Source organism: Amborella trichopoda, chromosome 8, assembly GCF_054954075.1.
Source record: "Amborella trichopoda isolate Santa Cruz 75 chromosome 8, AtrichopodaSantaCruz75HAP2 v2.0, whole genome shotgun sequence".
NCBI classification, from domain to species: domain Eukaryota; kingdom Viridiplantae; phylum Streptophyta; class Magnoliopsida; order Amborellales; family Amborellaceae; genus Amborella; species Amborella trichopoda.
The window spans coordinates 30049304-30075024 of record NC_142343.1 but is presented as its reverse complement, the minus strand read 5'-3'; the positions used below and the strand labels follow the sequence as shown (position 1 = coordinate 30075024).

General features: G+C 35.9%; 1 protein-coding gene across 14 annotated transcripts; it reads left to right on the top strand.

Moving 5' to 3' along the window:
* Window positions 1-198: 198 nt before the first annotated feature.
* On the top strand, window positions 199-25142 carry LOC18423663 (uncharacterized). Of its 14 annotated transcripts, none has more exons than XR_016060823.1 (9): window positions 199-327; window positions 3140-3210; window positions 5033-5415; window positions 18257-18332; window positions 19740-19835; window positions 23123-23169; window positions 23341-23854; window positions 24064-24199; window positions 24585-25142. XR_016060823.1 is itself a non-coding variant. In XM_088873933.1 (9 exons), the coding sequence occupies exons 6-9, from the start codon at window positions 23151-23153 to the stop codon at window positions 24771-24773; spliced, it is 858 nt and encodes a 285-aa protein (XP_088730059.1). In that variant the 5' UTR covers window positions 199-327; window positions 3140-3210; window positions 5033-5415; window positions 18267-18332; window positions 19740-19835; window positions 23123-23150; the 3' UTR covers window positions 24774-25142. The 14 variants fall into 14 exon arrangements, 13 of the variants coding, with proteins under 13 accessions (XP_088730059.1, XP_088730062.1, XP_020530479.1 ...); XM_088873933.1 differs by having other exon boundaries at window positions 18267-18332; XM_088873936.1 differs by lacking the exon at window positions 5033-5415 and adding an exon at window positions 1431-1513 and having other exon boundaries at window positions 18267-18332.
* Window positions 25143-25721: the final 579 nt, after the last annotated feature.

The following is a 25721-nucleotide window of genomic DNA, read 5'->3' as shown; positions in this document are numbered from 1 at the left end:
TGCTTTGATATTCAAATATATTCAAATTGATCATCTCGTATGGAAATGAGAAAAAATCAAAGGGTATGGAAACGAAAAAAGAAAAGATTTTGAATCTTGAAAATAACTCATGTTGCATTGTGTTTTTTTTTTTGAACCGTCGATTTTCAAGATTTTCAAAGTGTTCATCGATTAAGCCCTGCCGTCCACTCACAAAGCGTCCCTCGCTACACTCTCTCAACCCTTTGCAACGTCTCTCACAGGGGGGATCCATTTCCAAGCCTCATAAAATACACCTCATCTTCTTCAAGAGAGGATCCATTTTCAACTTTCATTTTCTTCAACATGGTAAGGGTTTTTTTTTTTGGTTGGTGTTCTTTTATTTTTATTTTTTTGCTAGTTTTTTTCTATCATAGTGTAAAGATTCTTCACCAAACAAGGTAGGATTTCGCTCATACGAACCCCCATATAAAATACCTCAACTTCTTCAACAAGGTGTGAATTCTATTCTTGTGATTTTCCTCTTTTTTCCCTCTAGATGGTGCTGGTTTTTTTAATTACCAATGCGAACCTTTTTTTTTTCTATGATTTCCCATGGAAATTTATGGTTTTTTTATTTTTGGCTTATTTTATTGAGTATAGAAGCACCATTTTCTCTGTAGAAAATGTGGGTGTGGCGTTTTTTTTTTTGTATTTTTCCTCTTTTATATCTTACTGGTTTTTTCTTGTTGTATAGAAGCCATTTATGATTTTTACAGTGGGGCTTGTTCATTGTCATGAAATTGCACAATTAGTTTGTTGAATTTTTTTTGTTTTTTCAAATTTGTCCTAAAACTAGAAATATTCTACTCAGATGTTTCCTGAGTATTTTTTTGGTCTCCTCAATCCCTTGAAAAGATAAATATCATGGTATTTGTATGCGCAACCCAGATATTGAAATCATAATTACAGAATGCCTACTCTTGTTGGAAGTTTAAATATAGTGAGACATGATTGTGTGTATGTGAAGTTTAAATATAGGGCGCAGTTAGCATAAGGCATTATGTGATTTTTATAGTGGGGCTTGTTCATTATCGTTAAATTGCACGATGAAAACTGGCTTGTTCATTATCGTGAAATTGCACAATGAAAACTGTTTTACATATGAAAACTGTTACGCAGGAACCCAATGAGCCCTAAAAGAAGGGAAATTCGGAACTTAAACATTCCCAACTACAGTATTTCGTTGAGTAAAGTGGGACCCCACAGTTTAAAGTTTCATATATATGGTCTAACTGATCTTTACATATCTCTTTCTGTCCATGTGATGTCTAATGTCATTTACCGTAATGCACCGGGTTGTGCTAGTGACAAAATGTAAAGCATTTTTTTCTTATTGATACATGCTGAGTTATTCTTCTTGTGATTTTTCCAGTTTGGGTTACATTTGTGTACATTTTCTTTGTTCTAAGCTCCATGTTAGGGCTGTGATGCCTGCTGTCAACAAGTGCTCCCCTCCCTGATACACGTGAGCTACTAATGGGGCTTGTTGTGGGTATAACTCCTTGGCCTCCGTCCTTAGACGCATTTCTGGATCTCATCTTAAACAAAGGTTCTCTCCAACTATGAAAAAGGAAGGTTCTTTCTAACCATATTTTGCTCTTATGCAGAAGGCTTTTCAAAATTCATACTGTCGATTTGTATTCATTCACTTGGGGATACTGTCTTTCTGAAAGTATCCTCATTCTCCCATGAGTTATTATGGCCAGTCTTGAATTTTGAGCTATGACATTTCCTTTTTATTTTTGATGTGAGGAAGAATCCTGAAGCCATTGTACTCTAGTACTCCATATTCCAACTAAACCCTTGATTGAGGATTCATGGAAAAGTGGCTATGTCTTTAGCATTCTGATTTCTGCCTTTTGCGATTAATCTAGGCTGCCCAGATCATTTACTACTCCTACTGCTTTGTCTGGAGCTTCTGAATCACTTGTTTATACCCACCAATAAACTTTTTCCTTGCATAATATGGAGGTTCTCAAAAAAGTCGTTATTACTCATCTCTTGCATATAGTCCAATGATTTATCGATCTTGTTGGATCTAGGCTATGTTACAAGGACATGGATGCAAGTGTCAGCATCCAACATCGACACAGAAATGCAAACTTAAAATGGCCATTCAAACATGACACACTCATAGATCATTTTAGAAGGAGTGGGATGGGGGAGTTTTAAGTGACATTTTAAGATTTTCATAGTAAAATCTTAACAGAAAAAGTGAAGCAAAACTGTCCCAGTTTTAAAGGTGTCAGATATACGTGTTGTGCACTTGCTTCGACATATGCCCAAAACCTTGGAGATGCATGCAATTTACAGGGGATCAAAGTGTTCAGCTGCATAATTGAAACTATCTTTAGAAACTCTATTTGAAAAGTCCTGAAGTACGAGGTTTTCCAATTTTTACTTCTTTGGAATCTGTCATATCCATTCAGGAGTGGCTGCGTTGGTTGTTTGTGCTGCGAGATATGGTGAAGGGACGGGCCGAAAAGTATCTCATTGCTTCTGCCCTCTCCTCGTGATTATACGTTGTTGAAGTCCCTGATGATATAGTACAGCCCGATTCACTGTCCTGTTATCTTTGTCATTCCCAGGTTTCGCTCAAAAGTCTTGTATTTATTTGGATCAGACTTCTGAACAGTTAATGGAGATGTATTCTTATCCATGTGTCTATGATCTTCAGCGTAGACTTCTTTTCTGGTGTGCTAGGAAATGTTGATATCTGAACCATGTAACAGAGTCAGAGCAGTAATTGGTCTAGGCCACTTACTTGATATCTTTCCTTTTATATTCTATTTTCTCTTGATATGAACAAGAAGAATTGAAAAAGTTACACTCGATTTTAAAGTTTGTTGTTGTCATCAAGGTTGTTATGATCATGAGATCATCATTGTCATCATGATCATAATCATAATCACAATCATCATTATTTTTAACATTGTTGTTGTTGTTGTTTTCCTTTATTAGTATTGTTTTATGAAAGTTATTGGCATATTGATTTACCTGCATTTTTATCTCTGATGGATTTCAGATTTGTGATAAGTTATTAACATGCTTTCGAAATGGAAGAAGCTTTTGGTTTGTTCTGCTGTGACGTGCTTATTCCACTTCTTTTGTTGGTCAGGATTTAATGTGGAGATGCTCGAGTATAAGAACATTAGCTTCACTGTTTGAGATGTTGGTGGTCAGGACAAGGTATTGAGATCATATTTTTTTTTTCTAATTTTTGGGTGGAGGGTTGGATTTCATCATCTCGTGATGTCTTCTGAATAATAACTTCTCATTATCCATCTTACCGTTTTTACCCAAATGAACCACTATTTACCATTACCTATCTTACCACTATTTACCATACCCACCTTATCCCGATATAGAAAATATTTCAAATTAACCATTATTTACCATTACTCATCTTACCTAGGGAATTTTATGTAAAATTATCGAATCTACTTTTTGGTCCAGAAGTTTGGTAATTTTACAGTGAGGTCTTATTCGCTTGACTTTTATTATTTTTTTTAATTTTATGGCCGATTCATTTCAACCATCGAACAACTTATTTTTTATTTTTTGTTTTTCTGACATTTAAGGGGCAGTCCTATGTCTAACTTAGTGAAGCGCCCCATTTGTAGGGCTGTCCAATAACTGCAATATCAGACTTCTTTATAGGGTGGTCTGATGTTACAAAACATCTGATTGCCATTTTCATAGTTTTTTATATTTTAGCAAATCTTTTAAACAGTCTGAAATTCAAAAGCTTGGACCTTAAAAAAGGACTATAAAAAGGGCAACCAATGTTTGTAACATCGGACCGCCCCATAGATGCCAAAAATATGGCTGTCCGATGTTGCAGTAATCAGACCACCCCATAGGGCATCCATTGGTTTCTCTCTCATCATTTCTCAATTCTCTCTCTCTCTCTAATCATCTGTAGTTTTTTCCCCAATCTTCTCTCTATCTTGCTGTTCACAGGTACTTGTTTCAGGGTTTCATTTTAAACAGGCTTTAGGGTTTATGAGAGGTTTTTATTTATTTCCTTCTACTGTTGTTGGTTGGTCTCTTTAAATCATTTATGATCGTCATGGAAGTTCTAGCCAGCATTTTTCTAGGTCTTCTACTTCCAGGAAAAATGGTGGAAATTAGGGTAAATAATAGTTTCTTCATTTGGTAAGGTGTTGGGCACCCCTGAATCCCATTAATTGAAGAATTCTGTGTTTTGTATTTGTTAATAATCAGAGAAATTGCTACAGAGTGTTCTGTTAACACCAGGTTACACAATATTAACAAAGTTATTTGCTCTGTTAATTATCTGATTATTACTCTCCCATATATGTTGGATATATTCCTAAATAGTCAAATTTAGACAAATTTATTCGTTCACACCATTATCATTTGTTTGTTAGGAAAGAAAATAGTTTGCTGGGTTTGTTCCTCAAAATACATTTGCTTCTTCTTTATTCATCTTTCCTGTAAGACTTAATCTTTGGGAAGATGAAAGTGTGTGGAGATTGTTCTCCTAAAGCCATTTTTTATTTGAAAGTTTACCTTTTTGAGAAAGAAAATGGAGCTCTGGGTTCGTTCCTGCATTCCCAGTTGTTTCTTTTGAAGTCAAACCTTTTTTCAGAATTATATGTTATTTAGTGTTTGTGCCCTAAGAGGCTGTTTTTCTTCTTTGAGTCTTAATTCCAATAGATTTATGTTCCTGTCAAGACCCCATCTTTTTTTTTGTGAGTGTGTGTGTGTGAGTGTGTGTGTGTGTGTGTGTGAGAGAGAGAGAGAGAGAGAGAGAGGGACATGGGAAAAGAGGTATCAAAGGCTTCCAGAGCATAAGGCTGCAGCCTTATCAAAACACTTCCCAACAGGTAAGGCTGCAACCTTACCAAAACATTTCCTGTTGGATTATGCTACACAGTACACTTCAGCAGCAAAACCATTGTTAGTCTTTGCTTTTAACACCAAGTTCTCGCTTTATCTGAAGTCAAGCATCTACAAACCTTGAGTTTTCCCTCTTATTTTCCAGGGTCATCTAATGCCATTCTAAGGTTTTCTGAGAAACCCCAAATACCATTTCCGGGGTTTTCTGCCTTGTGCAAGCATCATAAGGAATACCAGCTATTGTAGTTGGTGAACTGCACTAATGACTATGGAGGAGCTTTTGAGAAACAATAGGCATCCCAAATGCCATTTTTAGGGCAAATACATTTTGAGCAAATGCCATTTTTAGGGTTTACAACTACCCATTTTGAGCAAAACCAGTCCGATCGTAGAGGAACATCCAAAATGACTATAGACGAGCTTCTAAGAAACGGTGGCTTTCCAATACACTTGGCTGCTGGTGCTGGTTCAGTTACATTTGCCACTGCCATTACTTACCCTTTAGACACCCTCAAAACTCTAATCCAGGTAAACCCTGTTCCTATTTCCTATAATTATTTTTTGTGTGCATGTATGCATGGTACCTTATTTTTCTTTGAATTTAATTTTTTAAGATATTTTCCGTATGGTTTAGGAGTTTTAAGGGGAGCATAGCCTATTATGGACTTGCTATATGCAGATCCCTGTTAGTGTTTTTATTTTTTTATTTTCAATGTTTATTTTACTTTTTTTATACATTGCATACATTGATACATATACAAAGGATTGTTGCATTTGGTACTTTGAGTTATTGTTGAGGTTGGTGGGATATACATGCATACATGTGTGGGTAATTTAGGAATGCACTTATCTACTGGAAGCTGGAATTTAGCATTTCAACCACTTAAATTAAATTATGATGGCGATAACATCAATGAAACTTTAAGAAAGAGCAGTGCACAATATGGTTGAGCTAATTTCCAAATTGGTTGTGCATGCCTTGCAGCTTGCTGATTGAAAATCCATTCATGGTGATATGTGTTTTGTACTCCTTTTCCTTTTAGTCTTTTACATGTTGTGATATATGTTTTGTATTCCTTTCCTTCATGTTTTATTGTTTGCATTGAATATCAATTTGTGCTAAGCTAATTGTGGGATTCTCTGCGATTCAGGCGAATCTGTCCTTTTCTGTGTCTTATGTTGTTATTGGCATTTTTAAATGAAAGATAATAAATATGAGATGCATTTTTAAATGAAAGATAATAAATATGAGATGCATTTTTTATGAGCAGCGGTTAGAGTTACTCATCGAAACCAATCTCTTTAATAAGCTATCTGTGAGCTTTTAGATCCAACGGTAATTTTAACTATATGAGAATGGTAATTTTGTTTCCATTCTCTGTTAACAAGCATAACGATCTTGTAAATGATCAGAAAATGGGAGGTCATCTGATTGAATATGATTAGAAGTTTTTGATCTAAGAGTAATTGACTACTTAATTTACATGTTCTCTTTTTAGTTAATAAATGAAGAAGATACATTAAACAACCAAAACTTGGGAGGCTACTGCAGCCCGTGTCACAAGAGAAACTCCAAAAATAGTATGTCCTAGTCAAGCTATATAACAGCAGAGTTTTATAGAGGGCCTTCTCTTCTGTATGACTAGGACATCAGGTTGACATACTGTATTCAATTTTGAGACCCGATTAAGAGGTTACACTTCATCGGGTCTCCCATTTCTGTGACACTACGTAAGTCCTAGTCATAGAGGACAGGTTTAAGAGTTTGAACTAGGACATAAGTTTATGTTCATTGTGAACAAATGGGTAATACCCAAATGGTTCATAAGTAGGGGAGAACCTTATCTCCTAGTCATATAGAAGAGAAAGTTTCCCTCTATGCAGCACGTGTCACAACAGGATATAATTTCCCTGTTTGAAGTAGAGGGGAGAACTGTATGTCCTAGTCATAGACATAAGTTTGTTACCTAGGACTTACTGACATAACCTGTTACCATAGGACATAGCTGTATGTCCTATTGTTAGTGCGTCAGGTTATAACCTTGACGCACTAACATTAGGAGTCTCTTCCCATTAGCTGTATTAAGCATTTGAGTAGTTTTATGAAAATATCTTGAAGGTTCTAATCCTTCATTAATACAGTTAAGAATGGCTCCTGAATCTATGAGAGCAATAGCATTAAAACTATATTCTTTGGATACTACCATTTTAGTATGCCATTTTTGGGTGATTACTTTATTTATCACGTTTATATATTCCAATTGCTTAAGATCAGTTTTTTCAAGGAGATTTATATTTTCATCTTGTTTTTCGAGGAGATTTATATTTTCATCTTGTTCTTCATTGTTTTCCTCAAACTCAGTCGGTAAGTTTTCTTGTATTGGATTCTCATACTTGATGTTTTCTAAGATAGTTACCCTGTTATGTGTATTGCGTCTTTCAAATTTTTAACTTCAAACCTAAGTTCAGAAATTGTAGTTTCTTTTTCTCCAGATATTCGTCTATTATTTACTCTTTCTAAGACTTGTTTAAAGTCATAGCTTGGTTTGATCTCCTTGTTCTTAGGCTTTTCTTTAGTAAGGTATTTTACCAAAGCATCTCTTTTTTCTAAGGGGTCTTCAATTTTATCTATGATATCTAGGATTAGATTTTGTTCTTTAGCAAGCATATTAAGACTCAGTCCTTGCATATCTAGTAAGGCCTTATAGTAATTGCACTTGCAATTATCAGAATCGGTGTTTGTACATTCCTCCTCAGCAGTTTCACTGGCATCATAAATTTCGTTTATTTCATCTTTTGAATCTGTCTCTATCTGTGACAGGTTATCCCCTGAAGAATCATCTAAAAGTAATATTTGTTCTAATTGCTTCTTGAGACCTCAATCTGTGATTCCGTTTATCTTTTGTTTTGTTCTGCACCTGTTGGCGAAGTGGCCATATCGTTCGCATATTTTACAAACGGGAATTTTACTTCGTGTCCTATTTTTAGGATCACCGCTTTCTTTTATCTTATTATGCTTAAAATCTTTCCTTTTTTGCTTTCTATTATACTTTCTATTCCTTTTATACTCATTCTTGTGTCTTTTAGAGTGGGTTTTCCCCGGAAATGGGTAATACCCAAATTGTTCATAGAAATCACCCATTTCTCTTTTTCTTGTGATTTCTGTTTTTCTAGTTGTTTCCTAAGCTTAAGGTCAGTACATAGTTCAAGACCAGTGGCATAAATCTCATTATCCAATTGCCCCAAGGTGTAATTTTCGTAAGGGATCTCTTTTCCCCCATTTGCATTTTTGAGTCTTGTTTTTTACCTTTTCTCTGAATAGAGTAGGTAGACCATTAAGGAATTGGGATTTCCAATGCACATCTCTTGCATCATTATGGGTTAATAACTGGGTATGAAAAACATCCTTATACCAACGGTAATGTGAAAGGTTAGGGCATCTGAGGTTTTCTAGTAGTTCCATGGTTCTCTCATTCCAAATTGAGGTGTCTCCTATAAAATTAAGGGCAGTGGTATAGATAAAGGTATTGACACAATCATCTTGTTGAATAGGTATTTCTTGTTTAATACCTTGATTAAAAGTAGTGGTTATAGATTGGTTTTTTGCAGTAAGGATTGCATCCTTTTCATGATCTCTGAGGTAAAAATCCCACCATCCTTTTAATTGTCCTATAAATCCATTTATTATGGATCTTGCAATATCAGGATCTCTGTTACCATGATTGGCAGATGCTGCTGCATGCATCACCATATGTTTAATCACGTTCATCTTTTGGTATTTTGATAGGGCATCTATATTCCATTCTACAATAGACCTTCCATCATATTGTACTGCGTTTGAAAATATATCCTCTTCATACTGTAGGTGTACAGGAGAAGGGCGAGGATAGTACATCTTGGTAGTTGCAGTAGGCCTGGTTTTGGTTCCATAGCTGATACTATTTATTTTAGAAGAGTTTTGTGTTTCTCTAAACATCTCCTCTAGTTTAAGGATCTCTTCACTATCAAGTTCTTCTAGCATATTAACTCCTTTGGTGCTAATATAGAGGGCTTTCTCTTCTTAAACCTGTTGTGACTGTATGAGTGTTATAGAGGTTGACTTATGAGTGTCATAGAGGTTGTGACCGTATGAGTGTCATAGAGGTTGTGATCGTATGAGTGTCTCAAAAGTATCAGAGCCATATGATATTGTATTCCCGACGTAATGATTTGTTAAATTTGTTAATGAATTGGTATCAAAGCAATTGCCTTGAGCAGATCAGGCATAACACTAGTGGGAACTCTCGCTTGTGACCTTTGGGTGTGGTTGGCCGAAGCAAGACTCTCCCCCCACTAGTGTAGGGTTACCTGTGTGCTGGGACCCTGTTGGTTTTGATAGGTACCTTTTGTTGGCTGCTTGAGCTGGGTCCGGGGTTACTGCCGGCCAGATCGGGAATGAAATGGTATCAAAGCCATTGCCCTGAGCAGATCAGGCATAGCACTAGTGGGAACTCTTGCTTGTGACCTTTGGGTGTAGTTGGCCGAAGCAAGACTCTTCGTCCACTAGTATAGGGCTACCTGTGTGCTGGGACCCTATTGATTTTGATAGATACTTTTTTCTTCATTATTTTTCTTTTCATGCTCAGTTTGAGGTACAGAAGAGAAGGACATTCTAAGTGGTTGCCTAGGAATCTGAGGGGTTCTATTTTGATTTAGAAGAGTTTGAAGTAGAGGGGAGAACCGTATCTCAACTCTTCCTTCGTCATATTGTGTTATTTGGCTTATGTTCTGGTTTTGCACAGGCCTTGGTGGTACCACACAAGGTAGTGTCCATTTTTCAGGTAACTTACCCTGATCCTAACAAATTGTTTTAGGAGTAATAAGATTTGATTTCTTGACATTAGTCTGAAATAAGACTGTTTGTCCTTTGGTAACTTTTTTTTTTAACATTAGGAGAAATAGTAGTCATAGCTTTATAACAAACTCTATAGGTAACAGCTAATAATTATATTTTCTTTTCCTAAAATCTTCTATTCTGCATTTAGTCAATAGGCTAACAATAGTTTTAGTATTAAGAGCAGACACTGTTTTTTCTTCGGTTTTTATAGCATAGTCACTCTTAAATTCAAAAGTTCCTTTGCTATAAATTTCAGAAGTAGAGATCTTTGGTATATTCCAATTATTTAGATCTCTTTCAATATTGGCTATGACAATTTCTTTAGTATTTTTAACAGTCCTTCCTGATGAACTAGATTTATTATCAGACCTTTGTGAACTAGTTCTGAAAAAGCTTGCCATCGAGTCAAGAGTATGGCTACCTTGTGACTCAATAGAGTGATTACACACTCGAGTCAATCGAGTCAATGGATTTATGGCCTTCTTGGGCTCTGACCACGACTTTTGGCGGCTTATCACTAATACGACTTTAAGGTTTGTCACTAATCCGACTTTGATGAACAATTTTTTAACAGAACTTGGACAGAGTTGTGATATAAAAACTGTTTATCAGGGTAAGATCATATGGCTCTAATACCATTCTTATTGCGTCAAGCGGAAATTATGCAATTCTTAGTGCGTCAAGTGGAATTATAGAAAGATATAAGATGAAATACATTCAAGCAAATAAGATGTACCATGCAAACTTATAGATGCAAATTGAATACTTACATAGACAACAGTATACAGTACATAGACTGATGAACCAAACCAGTTAAACACTTACATAAATTGACGAAAAACCCCTGCAAACTTCACACCACACCTGACCCAAAACCAGCAAACTTCACACCAGAGAGGGAGAGAGAGAGAAAGAGAGAAGAAAGCAAAGAAAGATGGAAAGAGGGAAAAGTTGCCCTCCTCTAACCCAAGAACGCCCTTTTATAGGTGGTATTCCTACCGGACTTAAAACGAAATGAAGTCTGGTCTTCTATCTCTATCGTCCACATATTTAGATGCTTTTTGAGAAAGTAGATTCGTCGGTAGCTTTAATCTAGAAAGTAGATTCGTTGGCATCTTTAAAGTAGAAAAAGGTGTTGGTGGGAATAGTAGGTTGTCGGCAGCGTCGGTTGTAGCAGTAATTTGTCGATAATGGGCCACGTGTCCTGGATATGATGGAGTCCGGCCGGCTCGAAAAACCTTTTTCTTTATTGGTTTATCGGGTGTAAAACCCCTGCACTATCATCACCATTCAAGTTCTGATCTTCTGAGATAGACATTGCATCTTCGTCGAGCATTGTCAAGACCTTACTTTTTAGCTCTTCCTTTGAAAGTTCTGGGTATTCTGCTTGTAATAGCCTTAAGTATGAGGCTGTTCCAGTTGGATGAAGATTATCAAGTGTTTTAACCTTAATTTTATTATTTTAATAGTCTCTGGAATTAAGTCTTTAATTTCAAAACTATCCCACTGTGTGATTTGAATTACCCTTTCCAGATGTGGGATATAATCCCATGATTCATCATCTTCGGTTATAGAATAAGACCATCTGAGGATCCAGGGGATCTCATATAAGATAGTAAAACGAACCATGGTCTCAAGTTTAGACCAGTTTCTATTGGCTGCCTCAAATTTAGACAAAGAGCATTTCAATTGTTTTGGGTAGATATCTGGGTCAGGTCCCTAGTATAGCATCCACTTTTTAAACCATGTAGGTAATTCATTTATGGCTTCATTAAGCCTAAACAAGATGAACCAATTATGGGTATTCTGTTTATTTTGTAATATTAAGATCTTTTCCCATGCTTCGATATAATCATAATAATTATAACTCTTGATTTTAGAGCAAGCATTCCGAAAATATCGTGGGTTAAGAGGATCAAATCCCCAATCTTTGTAAGCCAGGATTTTTTTTATTCTAATTTTTGAATAGGCAATGATATCATGCCCTCTATATCTGCGCACAATCTCCATAGATCCTGTTTCTTTAAGGATCGTTTCATAAAATATTGGGGGCTTGAATTCATCTTTGGGATGCATATGATTCAATAAATATATGTTTGCACTTGCATCTGGATTAAGATGTTTATGTATATTGTCTATTGGTAATATAGGGAGAATTTATCTCTGTATTCTGACGTTTGATTTAACTCTTTTATTATAGAGGGGCTATTTTCTCTGACTTTCCTTGAGGTCTCTCCCCTAGTATTGGCTTGGTTTTTTCCCTTGGATGCCCTGCAAAAATTCACAGGTTAAGTAGTCAGGCAAAGAATTTGTTTTTCTCAAAATATGTTCGGTGTCGAAATCGAAAGTTGCAAGGATGGCTTGCCATCTTGAGAATATTTGTTTTGAGACCAAGATTTTTACATCCTTTTCTAGTACATCCTTTACTGCTTTACAGTCTGTTCTTACCAGGAATTTTTGATTGAATACATCATCTTCAAATTTTAGAACACAGCACACGATTGCAAGAATTTCTATTTTAATTGTGGAATAATTCTTTTGAGTTTCATTCCATTTTTTAGACATAAATCTTACCAGTTGTTCCTTTTTTGAATCTAGCATTCTTTGTTTAAGAATTCCTCCAAACCTATCTCAGAGGCATCTGTTTCTATTATTTTAAAAGCCTCGGGATTTGGAATTGCTAAACATGGAAGCTCTTTTTGGCTTTCAGTTTTATTCTTTTTACTGCCTTGGCATGCTCCTCCCCCCAATCTGGTAAGTTCTTTTTTAGACGGTCATAAAGAGAGGCACAATCTTTTGCCAGATCTTTATAAAAATCAGCAATGTAATTTAGGCTACCTAGAAACCTTTGAAGTTGGGTTTTATCCTTAATCTCATCAGGAAAATGTTCGGCAAAGCTTATTGCTCGATCAATTGGGATAATGGACTGGTTTTGTATAGTATGTCCTGGAAATCTTATTTTTTGTTTGAAAAAGTTGGATTTTTCTTGCTGAAACAACTAATCCTACTGCTTTGATTGCTTATAAGAAGATTGTTAAATGTTTCCAATGCTGGTCAATAGTTTCAGAAAAGACTAAAACATCATCAATATATGCAATCGTGAATTGAGTATAAGGAGTAAAAATGTCATTCATTATGTGTTGAAATTCAGAGGGGGCATTTTTTAAGCCGAACGGCATTACATTCCATTCATAATGTCCAAAAGGTACCGTAAATGCAGTCTTATATTTATCCTTTTCCATGATTTGTATTTGCCAATAACCAGATTTCATATCAAATTTAGAAAATATTTGGGCTTTAAAAAGCCTGTTGAGTAAGTCCCTCTTATTAGGGATTGGATATCTTATCCATCTTAAAGCTTTGTTTAGGGGTTTATAGTTAATAACCAACCTAGGGGCTCTTCTTTCTTTTCCAGAAGCCTTTTCTACCTAAAACGCCCGACAGCTCCAAGGAGAATATGATTGTCTGATTAATTTTTTATCAAGAAGCTCTTGTATTTCTTTTTTACAAATCTCTAGAAGCCTACTATTCATTTGAATAGGCCGAGATTTTGTTGGAATAAATTTTTCATTGAAGTCTGGTTTAAATGGTAATTCTACCTTATGTTTCTTTCTTTCTCAAAAGGCATTTGGTATATCAACACAGATTTCTTTTTCAAGTCTATTTTTGAATTGCATAATTTTCTCTTGACGCACTAAGAATGGTATCAAAGCCATATGATCTTACCCTGATAAACAGTTTTATATCATAACTCTGTCCAAGTTCTGTTAAAAAATTGTTCATCAAAGTCTGATTAGTGACAAGCCTTAAAGTCGTATTAGTGATAAGCCGTCATAAGTCGCCATAAGTCGTGGTCAGAGCCCAAGAGGCCATAAATCCATTGACTCGGTTGACTCGAGTGTGTAATCACTCTATTGACTCACAAGGTAGCCATACTCTTGACTCGATGGCAAGCTTTTCAGAACTAGTTCACAAAGGTCTGATAATGAATCTAGTTCATCAGGAAGGACTGTTAAAAATACTGAAGAAATTATCATAACCAATATCGAAAGAGATTTAAATAATTGGAATATTCCAAAAATCTCTACTTCTGAAATTTATATCAAAGGAATTTTTTAATTTAAGAGTGACTATGCTATAAAAACTGAAGAAAAAACAGTGTCTGTTCTTAGTACTGAAACTATTGTTAGCCTATTGACTAAATCCAGAATAGAAGATATTAGGAAAAGAAAATATAATTATCTCAATATCGGATTAGTTCAAATAGGAATAAAACCCGTGACAAGATCAGGTTTACAAACAACAATCTTACTTTGCCTCAGAGATAGTAGGCACAGAAAGTTTATGGATTCCTTATTAGGAGCGGTAGAATCCAGTTTGTGTGAAGGACCTGTCTACTTTAACTGTTTCCCAGGATTCTCTATTTCCCTAACTGACCCAAACATAATGAAAGTTTTAACTTTAAATTTGTTAACCAATGGATTTGACATGGATGTCGGGTTTCAAAACATAGCTGTTACCTATAGAGTTTGTTATAAAGCTATGACTACTATTTGTCCTATTGTTAAAAAAATTGATACCAAAGGACAAATAGTTATTTTTCTGACTAATGTCGAGAAATCAAATCTTATTACCCTTAAAACAATTTGTTGGGATCAGGTTAAGTTACCTGAAAAATGGACACTACCTTGTGTGTTACCACCAAGGCCTGTGCAAAACCAGAACATAAGCCAAATAACACAATATGACGAAAGAAGAGTTGAGATACGGTTCTCCCCTCTACTTCAAACTCTTCTAGATCAAAATAGAACCCCTCAGATTCCTAGGCAACCACCTAGAATGTCCTTCTCTTCTGTACCTCAAACTGAGCATGAAAAGAAAAGTAATGAAGAAAAAGGGCCTATTATTGAAGGATTGGACCAATTAGAAAATCAACTAATCTGTCACCATACTTATAGGATTAATGTTCCTCCTACAACAAATGAAGGAGGATTTGATGGATCAATAGGACCTACTTTCTCTGATATGGGATATAAGTCAAATATCCCTGAAGGGAATGTCCATATGCTTCACATAGAAGAAGAGTTTAAAATTAACTATGAGCTTTTAAGAAAAGATTTCTATTCTAATGAAAACCAAGGAATTAGAGAAAACTTTCTTAAGCATAGTAAACCATTAAAAAAAAAATTAGATGATGAACATATCAGAACAATGACAGAAACAAAATCAATATAAGGTTTTTTACCTGGTTGAAATACTATTTAAACTCAAAAAATAAAAAATTTCCGGATAACCTATATGTTCCTAAATATATAGGAATGATGGTACTATTGCAGTCCTAGGGAAAATTTATAAGGTATATAAAACACGTAGTGGAGAGATTGAAAGTATCCATCCTCCGGAAACAGCTGTGGAATTAGCCAAATCTAGGGCAGTCCCATATAAGCAGACCTATGCTCCCAAAGAGGAAGGGATGCTGCAAAAGCCTGTGAATTTGGAAAGTCTCAATCACATTATTGAACAAAATAATTATATAAACCTATTCCTTCGAAGCCTAGGCAAACAAGCTACAAGAATAGAAATAATTTGGAAACAAAACCATCTACATCCAGAGAAGTCCGCCCTCCTATGGAGACTCTTAAACCTGTCCTTTTTAAACCATCTATTCCTATCTCTAAAACTTTTTAAGTTAGGAAGAAAATGAATATTATGAAGAACTAGCTAATAGATTAGCTAGCCTCAAAATCAGTGAGAAAAAAAGAGAAGATACAACAAATGCGCAAGGTGCTAATATGCTAGAAGAACTTGATAATGAAGAGATCTTTAAACTAGAAGAGATGTTTAGAGAAACACAAAACTCTTCTAAAATAAATAGGATCAGCTATGGAACCAAAACCAGGCCTACTGCAACTACCAAGATGTACTATCCTCGCCCTTCTCCTGTACGCCTACAGTATGAAGAGGATATATTTTCAAACGCAGTGCAATATGATAGAAGGTCTATTGTAGAATGGAATATAGATGCCCTATCAGAATACCAAAAGATGAATCTGCTTAAACATGTGGTGATGTATGCAGCAGCATTTGCCAATCATGGTAATAGAGATCCTGATATTGCACGATCCATAATAAACGGATTTACAGGACAATTAAAAGGATGGTGGGATTTTTATCTCAGAGATGATGAAAAAGATGCTATCCTTACTGCAAAAAAACAATCTACAGCCACTACTTTTAATCAAGGTATTAAACAAGAAATACCTATTCAACAAGATAATTGTGTCAATAGCTTAATCTATACCATTGCCCTTAATTTTATAGGAGACACCTCAGTTTGGAATGAGAGAACCAGGGAACTACTAGAAAACCTCAGATGCCCTGACCTTTCACATTACCGTTGGTATAAGGATGTTTTCCATACCCAGTTATTAACCCGTAATGATGCCAGAGATGTGCATTGGAAATCCCTATTCCTTAATGGTCTACCTGCTCTATTCAGAGAAAAGGTAAAAACAAGACTCAAAAATGCAAATGGGGGAAAAGAGATCCCTTACGAAAGTTACACCTTGGGGAAATTGGATAATGAGATTTGTGCCACTGGTCTTGAACTATGTATGTACTGACCTTAAGCTTAGGAAACAACTAGAAAATCACAGGAAAAAGAGAAATGGGTGATTTCTGTGAACAATTTGGGTATCACCCATTTCCGGGGAAAACCCACTCAAAAAAACACAAAAATGAGTATAAAAGGAACACGAAGTATAATAGAAAGCAAAAAAAGGAAAATTTTAAGCATAATAAGATAAAAGAAAGCAGTGATCCTAAAAATAGGACACGAAGTAAAATTCCCGTTTGTAAAAAATGCGGACGATATGGCCACTTCGCCGACAGGTGCAGAACAAAACAAAAGATAAATGGAATCACAGATGAAGGTCTCAAGAAGCAATTAGAACAAATATTACTTTTAGATGATTCTTCAAGGGATAACCTGTCACAGATAGAGACAGATTCAGAAGATGAAATAAACGAAATTTATGATAGCAGTGAAACTTCTGAGGAGGAATGTACAAACACCGATTCTGATAAGTGCAATTACTATAAGGCCTTACTAGATATGCAAGGACTGAGTCTTAATATGCTTACTGAAGAACAAAATCTAATCCTATATATCATAGATAAAATTGAAGACCCCTTAGAAAAAAGAGATGCTTTGGTAAAATACCTTACTAAAGAAAAGCCTGAGAACAAGGAGATGAAACCAAGCTATGATTTTAAACAAGTCTTAGAAAGAGTAAATAATAGACGAATATCTGGAGAAAAAGAAACTACAATTTCTGAACTTAGGTTTGAAGTTAAAAATTTGAAAGAAGAAATACATACCTTAAATAACAGGGTAACTATCTTAGAAAACATCAAGTATGAGAATCCAGTACAATAAAATTTACTGACTGAGTTTGAGGAAAACAAAGAAGAACAAGATGAAAATGTAAATCTCCTTGAAAAAACTGATCTTAAGCAATTAGACTATATAAACGTGATAAATAAAGTAATCACCCAAAAATGGCATACTAAAGTAACTATAGTATCCAAAGAATATAGTTTTAATGCTATTGCTCTCATTGTTTCAGGAGCCGATCTTAACTGTATTAATGAGGGATTAGTACCTTCAAGATATTTTGATAAAACTACTCAAATGCTTAATACAGCTAATGGGAAGAGACTCCTAATTAATTACGAACTTTCTGAGGCTGCTGCCTGTAACAACGGAGCATGCTTCCTAATGACATTTATAATAGTAAAAGGATTAGCCTAGGAAATAATCTTGGGGACACCGTTCCTTAGCCTTCTCTATCCAATAAAATCATTGGATACTTCTGGCAAAGAATCTGAAATTCAAAGCCATAAGGTTTGGTTTGATTTCATAGAAAAACCCAAATTAAAAGAAATAAATCAAATAATGGCTTTAATAAAAAACAAAGAAACTCTGGTAAATAATCTAAAACAAGAAATAGTAGTAGGACAAATCCAACAAAAAATTAATGAGTTACAAAACCAAGAGAAAATTATACATAGTGCATTTTCATGATGACAATCACACCGTCACCACCATCTTTGAGACACATACTTGCCAGTTTGTGGTGAGTTGCACCAGTGGAAGTGTAGAGCTCTTTAGGATGAAAATACCACTCATGGCTTCTTGGTCCATGTTATCTACTTTGATGTTTGGCACTATAATTGAGGTGTAATTTGTCAACTTCTAGTTTTTGTGGTGCAAATTGGGGAGTTAATGTGATGTTAAGTGTTCTCATTTGTATGTAAAGAAAACTGCAGCCTTTTTGGATGACTACATCTGTCAATTTTTCTGGAGTTTAATTTGAATTGTGTAAACTAGATATCTTGGTTCATAGGACTCAAATCAGGCCGAATTGAACTGAATATATGTTGAATTTGAAATAGTGTCTTTACATGTCAGATTCTATAACTAGTTGACAGATTGGTGCAGGTGCTAAGCAGCAGTTGGATATTTATCAAGTTTTGGGTAGAGTTCAGTGTGTCTCAGGAATCACAGGTAGCTTCTTGGGCAAGTTTGCTCGTTGCTGTTTTCTCAAAGTAAATATGTTCATGTTCGCCTTTGATCTACCAAGGTAGCATATGAAATTTATCACGATAATGTATTGGGCAAGCTTTATATACTTCCCCTACAACATAAAACTTATATACTTCCCCTTATCCAGCCGTCCATTCTGAATGAAGGGCTAAGAGTGCCCCAATCACAATGTCATGTCTTTATACTATTTTATTTTAAATTTTTTTTTATAAACTATTTTGACACCAAATTTTGTACGTCCAATCCTCTATTAAACTCGCACTAGAGAGAAAAAAAATATATATATTTCCAATAAAATAAAATGACAAAAATACCCCTGAAAGTTTAAAGGGTATTTTGGTCATTATATTTTATCGAAAAATATTTTTTAACATTCTTTATAGGTGCGCCCCAATGAGAAGATGAAATGTACCAAATTTCATATTCATACAATTTTTATAAAAAAACTAAAAATAAAATACTTTGAGACGTCGGATCTAAAGATCTAACGGTGAGTGGCTCTCTTGATCAAAATTGGATGGCTGGATTGTAGGGGAAGCATGGATCTTCTATGCTGTAGGGGAAGTATAGAAACCTTTCCCTAATGTATCTAAACACCATTGCGGCATTTCTCTTCTACTTATGATCTTTAACCATTTTTTTCTTTATTCTGATAACTAGTGGTTAAATATTTCATCAAGAAGTATTTCCTTCATGAATGGGTCTTGTAAGGGCCTTTACCCATTCCTTAAAAAACTAATGAGGCTTAGAATCTTGGATATGTTTCATTTTGCAAGCAAGTGGTGAGGTTCAAAGGCTAACTTTACAAAGATGTGCACATGTTTTTCTGTGTCAAATATGGAACACGGATACTTTCTGTGCACTATGGGTGTACTATCCACACACTTGCGCACACATGTGAACATAGAGACAAAACGGCATAGACAAAATAGAGAGAAGGCAGAAGCCCTGAAACGAAAAGAAAAAAAATACCTTCAAGTGAATTTTTTTTCCTTCCTTTTTTTTTTGTTTTTTCTTTACTTGGTTCCAACAAAGAGAGAGACAGGAAGTAAGAAGAGAAAAGAGAAGGGGTGAGGGGGCTGTCCAGGCTCCAGAGTAAAGGATAGAAAAGGTGTTCCATAAAAGCTCTATGTTGCCATTCCATCAAGGTTCTGGTGACATAGGAGAATCTGTCAGATGACTATGTCTCATTTTTTCCTTTACTAAATGAAAACATTAATTATTTTTAATGAAAACTTGATTTTTGAATGAGGTGCTTGCGTGTAATTTGAAATGTTTTCTGCTTTTTTTAATGCATGTAGGTTCTGGTAGTAGCACTGCATTATTTCTGTCATTTGATTGGTGAATTTTCTCCTAATAATGTTTCAGGTCTGTATAGAGGATTTGGGTGGTTCGCACTAGGTAGAATTCCATCTGTCGGAGTTAGATTTGGTACCTATGAACTTTTGACTGCTTTCTATAAGGGTATGTTCTCTTTCTGTCTGATATATCTATGTTCTCTCTGGAAGTTAAGTTTTCTCAGATATGCTCTATCGAAGTTAGAATTTATCTGTTCCATTATGTAAATTTATAAGCATAAGGTGATCTTATCTACTTCATATGGCTGCCATGAAATATGGCAGAAAGGAAAATGTGATCTTATTTACTTTGTATTGGACTGATTCTCTCTCTGAAAAAGAAAAGAAAAATGGAAACAAGAAAAGAACAATGCCATCTACTCAAAAGTGTTAGGTTCTATCTTTTCAGTTAGAATATATCTTAACTTAAACATGAGATGAATATGGGATTCAAATTTTTAAAGCAAATTATTATCATGAAAAACTATCATAATTTACTATGGAGGAGTTGAGCACCTTTTATGCTGTACCTTTGTTGCCTTTTACTCTCAGCTTCAATTCTATTTTTTTAAGTTAAACAAAGAAACTTGACATGAAATATAGGTTTTCAGGTTTGCAGCAATCTAGGATTTAAGATAGTCTCACAGAAATCTGGAAATATATAATGAATTAAAGGGTATAGTATCAAAAGAATAGTTCCTTACTACAAATTACAAATGTTAAGATGAAACAAATACATTCATGTCGAGGAGAAATATTGAACACGATGTTCATAAAGGCGGAGGCGGCCAAGGCAGCCGCCAAGACACAAAGGCGGCCCTAAGGGAAGGGGTTGGGGTATGGGCCATATGTTGTTGTATGTGTGTGTGTTTGTGAATGTGTGTGTATGTATTAAGTGTGTGTGTGCATGTGTTTAGTGTGTGTGTGTGTGTGTGCATTCGCACGTATGTGTGTGTGTGAGGTCTCGCATGAAATTCTTGAAGATTGTCCTCTTTTTTTCTTTTGGATCTGTATTTGTGAGAAATGTCTCGAACACTTGGAGGACATGAAGAGAGAGAGAGAGTCTGTGAGAGAGAGGGACCTCGCATCGAACACTTGGAGGTCATCTTCTTCTTTTTCTTCTTCTTACGTGTAAAGAGGGAGCATAGGGGTCCATGTGTATCTTTGTGTGTGTGTGTGTGTGAGAGAGAAAGAGAGAGAGGCCGCACATTGAACACTTGTCCATCTTCTTCTTCTTCTTCTCATATGTAGAGAGCACATGGACCTGAAAGAGAGAGATAGAGAGAGAAAGGGGGGCAATGCTAGGCCTTACTTTTGTTTGAGTGGATTTGAATTATTTATTTATTTATTTTTTATTTATTTAAGGGATGACATTATGTGGGCGCCCAGACTGCCTAGGTCCCCCGCCTTGACCTCCTAGGCACCCACCTTAGGCATGCCCGCCCAGATCCACCACCTAGGCTACACCTAGGTGGTTTGTCGACGGGGGATTTTTTGTTCACTGCTTGAACATCTTAAGATCCCAATAGAAATGTCAAGTTTTACATTTTACAACAATCTTACGTCAAAGTAGTCTTGTCTTAATGAGCTCAACAGCTTGGAACAAGAATGTGTGCCCCTTCATTGTGTTTTTGAGCGTGGCAGCATGAGAGGTAATAACAAACTTTGATGGTATATGAAAGGATAAATCAAGCCTTGGGTCACATGTAGATTAAGAAAGCACTATGTAACTGGGAGAAATATGGGAACTGAAATAGAATATGTACAACATCGAATTCTTCCTTGTAGGTCTTTTACCTTTTACACTTTTATGCGTTTTATTACTTATGACAAACACTTGGGGAAGTGAAACGTATGGATTGTGAAGCTTATTTTGATCTCGGTGGGGATTACCAATTATGTGAAATTGTTATTAAGACCAAAATTTGTCGAGAGCTAGTCTTTGAATGTGGTGAAGTGGGTTTGTAAGCCTCTGCCATTTGAGGCTTGATGATTTTATGGAGGAGACTTGGAGTATATACAGATATTTAGGGGGTTGTTTGGATCCTGGTAAAAACTTTGCCTTTTGTCAAAAACTCAGATTTTCAGAGTAAAGGCAGTTTGGCATATTTTTTTTTTCTCTCTCAAAACTGATGTTTAAATTACCCCTTAGAGCTTGTTTTGGTTGAAAAATAAACCCAGCCCAGACTGGGTTTCCCAAAATGTGGGTAATTTTTAACTCAGATAATCTTAGAAAATCCAACCTCACCCATCAACTCTCTCTCCAACGATCCATTTCTTCTCGCCCAAATTTTACATATAGGTGATTCCAAACAGTGGAAATATGAAAGTTGGTTCCTGATGCTACCCAAATGACATATACCCAAAACTCAGATTTAAAATTACCGCATCTTAGAAAACCTAGTTTTTGGATAAACCCAAGTTCTTGTTTCTACTCCTGGCCTAGTGTCCCCTAGGTGTATTGACATTCCCAAGGGCATGTATGTGGAGGCTAATTAGCAGGCTAGTTGGATTGAAGTTAGTTCTCATCTATTCAGATTAGTACCCGTTGTTCTGAAGTTTGGTTTTTTCTATTTATAATTGTGGGTGTGGAAATTAGGCAAGAGCTTTGCATATGTTTCTTTTATAATCAATGAAGGTATTAATTTTCAAGAAACGTAGTTCTATTAAACATTTGAATGTTGTTTTTTAATTATTTATGTTCTCCAATCACCTAATAAAATATCCCAAGCCCTCTCTACAAGTACAGTTCATATGCCTTAAGTGACCGTACTCATTTCATGCACATGGTCATTTAATTCTTTCACTCATAATAAATGTCCACTTCACTTGTTTCTTTTAGCCAGAATATTTTTTCACTGTTCTCAAGGTCAGTCAACATGTGACCAACTGATATCCTAGAGTGTGGGTATGCTAAGGGCGACCTATCATCGATATGCTACCTGCTAATTTTCTTGTGTGTGTACTCCGACTTCTTTCTAAAAAACCTCCTTATCCTTTATCTTTTGATATAAAGCAAATCAAAGGGATTTCCCTATCAGTAAACTTTTTTATCCTATCAAAAACTCCTGCAGAGGAGGATTTATGAACCTCTCACCATTCTCTCCTTGGTGCACATGCAAACACACAAGCTGTATATGAGTGATATTCGTTGAAAAATTTGCTCTTTGTTTTCACAAATTTGTCTAGTAGACTGCCATAATACTACTCTAGCTCATTTTTATGGAAACTTTCATATTTGTCGGAGATGAAATTTTTTATTTCTCAATAATTTTTTTTAAAAAAAGACTTCCTTGACTGGTCATTGAATTTGGAATTTTGTGGCAAATTATCTGTAACTGGGATGGTGGCATGTTGGATAAAGTTCTCGTTAAATTGTTTATCTAAAACTTCCTCTGATGCAAATGTCTGCAGCGAACCGTGAGGGATTTTTGTTGGAGTTATGTTATTGGGCCATCTTGGTATGCTTTTGTAGCGTCCTACATTTAACCATTGAAAGTTCCATTTGCAATATTTAGGGAAGTGGTTGACTTGTCAATTGTGAAATCTCTGTTAACTTTTGTTACTTTCAAGTAGCTCATTTATCTTCCATTTCACAACTGAAAATCATTACTTCCCCAATATCATTGCAGACGGCCGAGAAAACAAGCATGTCTTTGTATCAGAGGCTCTATTGGCAGGGTTTGCAGCCGGTGCCCTAGAATCAATCGTAAACACGCCATTCGAGCTTTTTAAGCTTCGCACGCAGGTGGCGTGTGCTTCTTGGCCGACTTCCAGGTTTGTTGAGGCAAAGAGAGGCACACCATCATTAGTTACAAAATTGCTTCATGGTCACATTGCTCAGAAGGGGACATGGGATCAAATTACTGGTCTTTTATCCACCCTTCCCACCAAGCATACGAATGTGACCACTGCTCTCCAAGAGTATCCATGGGTAATGACTGGCTCAGGAAAACCTCCCTCAGTGAGCTATATTAAAGGTCCACTGGGCGTCGTCTCCTTAGAAGGATGGAATGCACTATGGAGGGGTCTTCGTTCAGGGATATTTCGGGATTCCATTTTTGGTGGTTTTTTCTTTTCAACCTGGCAATTCTTTCACATTATCATGCTTGATTGGAAGGCCATCAATATGGACCCTCCCCCAAGGTCTTTGCCACAACTTCTCTGTTTAAAAAAATTATATTGAAGAAAGTATCAAGTGAATCTGTTGTTGAATCTTGCACTTATAGACTGTTTCCATAGTGTATGGGAAATACTTTTGGCTCTTCAGTTTGCACTAAGAATTTCACACTTGATTAATAGAAGTCTTTGGTGTATGGTTTGGTCTAATTCTACTTCTACCCATATTTCCTCAGATCCGAGGATGAGGTTGGCCCTGTGTCTCCATTGGCAGCTAGTCTAGTGGCTGGTTTTTCTGGTTCAATTGCTGCTGCCGCCTCCCATGTTTTTGACACTGCTAGATGTCGATCACAATCTATAGTCATACCCAAGGTAATCAGATTGTTTTTTGATGTTCATTTTTTTAGCATCCTTTCATATCATTTTTCAATGACTTTGCTCTAATAACCAACCATGGATTTTTCCTGCTTGCTGTGATAACAAGACCTTCCAACCATGGTTATTCAGTGTGAAATAAGTATGTTTTATTCCAATTTTGACATCTATTTCCATTTTAAAAGACACCTGACTTCCATTTACTTCAGCCAACCAAAAGAAAAGAAAAACATGTTGCATCATTTTTTAACTTAGCTCTTTGTGTGGGAATTTCTTAATTTATTTTCTTAAGAATGTAATAGTGTTTCACATGAAGGCAAGTGAAGGTTGAGTTTTCTTTCATTCTTTTGGGTAAGTCCAATGGTTGGTTTTTCTTGGACAGTATATAGCCATGGAGAGGAAGCTTCTTAAGTGGAAACCATTGGGTTCTTGGATCAATAGGAAAGCGGGGATCCGGCCCTCAGATAGGGCGTTCTTGTTGCGTGGACTTTGGTTGCGAGTGGCTCGGAGTGGAGTCTCATGCTTTGCAATGGTAGGAGGTTACTACCTCATAATCCAACATCTCTCGTAGTTTCCTCTTTTATTGTAATTTGATTTGTTTCAAAACTCGTTCTGTTACTCTTTTAAGAGCTAGTCTCTCCGAATATGTTTTAAACTCTTTCTGGTTTGGGTAAAAAAGGGTAAGAGAGAGAAGAGAATGTGGTCTGTGATGAGAACGTGCGTATTATTTTTGTTGCAAAAAGATTAGATTCAGTTTTCAGCCACTAAGAAATTCTTCCGGAGACTGAAACATTACTCACTGGTTGGATTTCATTTTGTGGCTGGTGCTGATATTTTTTTTTTTTGTTTTTATTTTTACTAGTCAATGGGCTGATATTCAAATTACTTGAGAAATTGAACTTCCTTATCCTCATTTGTGAGATAATATTTGCTTTCCAAATAACCTTACCTGTCACTAAGTGACCTCTTAAGTGGTTGTGGGACAATGTGTATGCCGTTTTAGTGCGAATAGCATCCTCCCGCAGGAGCATGCTGTGTAGTTCCCGGGGCCAAGGGCTATTTAGGAGAATTTTTCTATTGCAAAATTTGGGGTGTGTGAACATGGTGTGACTTAAAAAAAGAAACAAAATTACAATTAGATCAGAATTTCCAAACGTTTGATGATTTCTATTCAATTTTAGGGCATATAGAACATTAAAAAAAGGGCAAGTGTTCGACCCAATGGATATAGTTGGAAGTAGTGAGAGTAGATGTGACGGTTTATGGCCTTGTTGAGAGTATGACCCTTGATAGAGTTGAATAGCTTATCAAAAATGATGTAATCAAAGTTTTAATGATGATGATTTTTGGAAGTTTATAGTTACGATGAAAAGGTGTTATTTTAAAATTTTGGTAACCTAAAATATAGGTTTTACTTGAAGGAGTGAATGGAGGAAATGATATTTTTTTGTGGGGATTAGGCTAGGCATTTTGTTGTGTGCATGGTGCGCCCTTGTGGGAGCATGCTCTACACTTCCTT

What these genes read in the sequence shown, in the direction of transcription:
- LOC18423663 (XM_006828261.4), top strand. Translation starts at nt 5,191, where the DNA reads ATGCCATTTTTAGGGCAAATACATTTTGAGCAAATGCCATTTTTAGGG. An exon ending in CCCTCAAAACTCTAATCCAG is followed by an intron (nt 5,416 to 18,256) that starts GTAAACCCTGTT and finishes ACTAGTTGACAG; the next exon opens with ATTGGTGCAGGTGCTAAGCA. An exon ending in AATCTATAGTCATACCCAAG is followed by an intron (nt 24,200 to 24,584) that starts GTAATCAGATTG and finishes TTTCTTGGACAG; the next exon opens with TATATAGCCATGGAGAGGAA.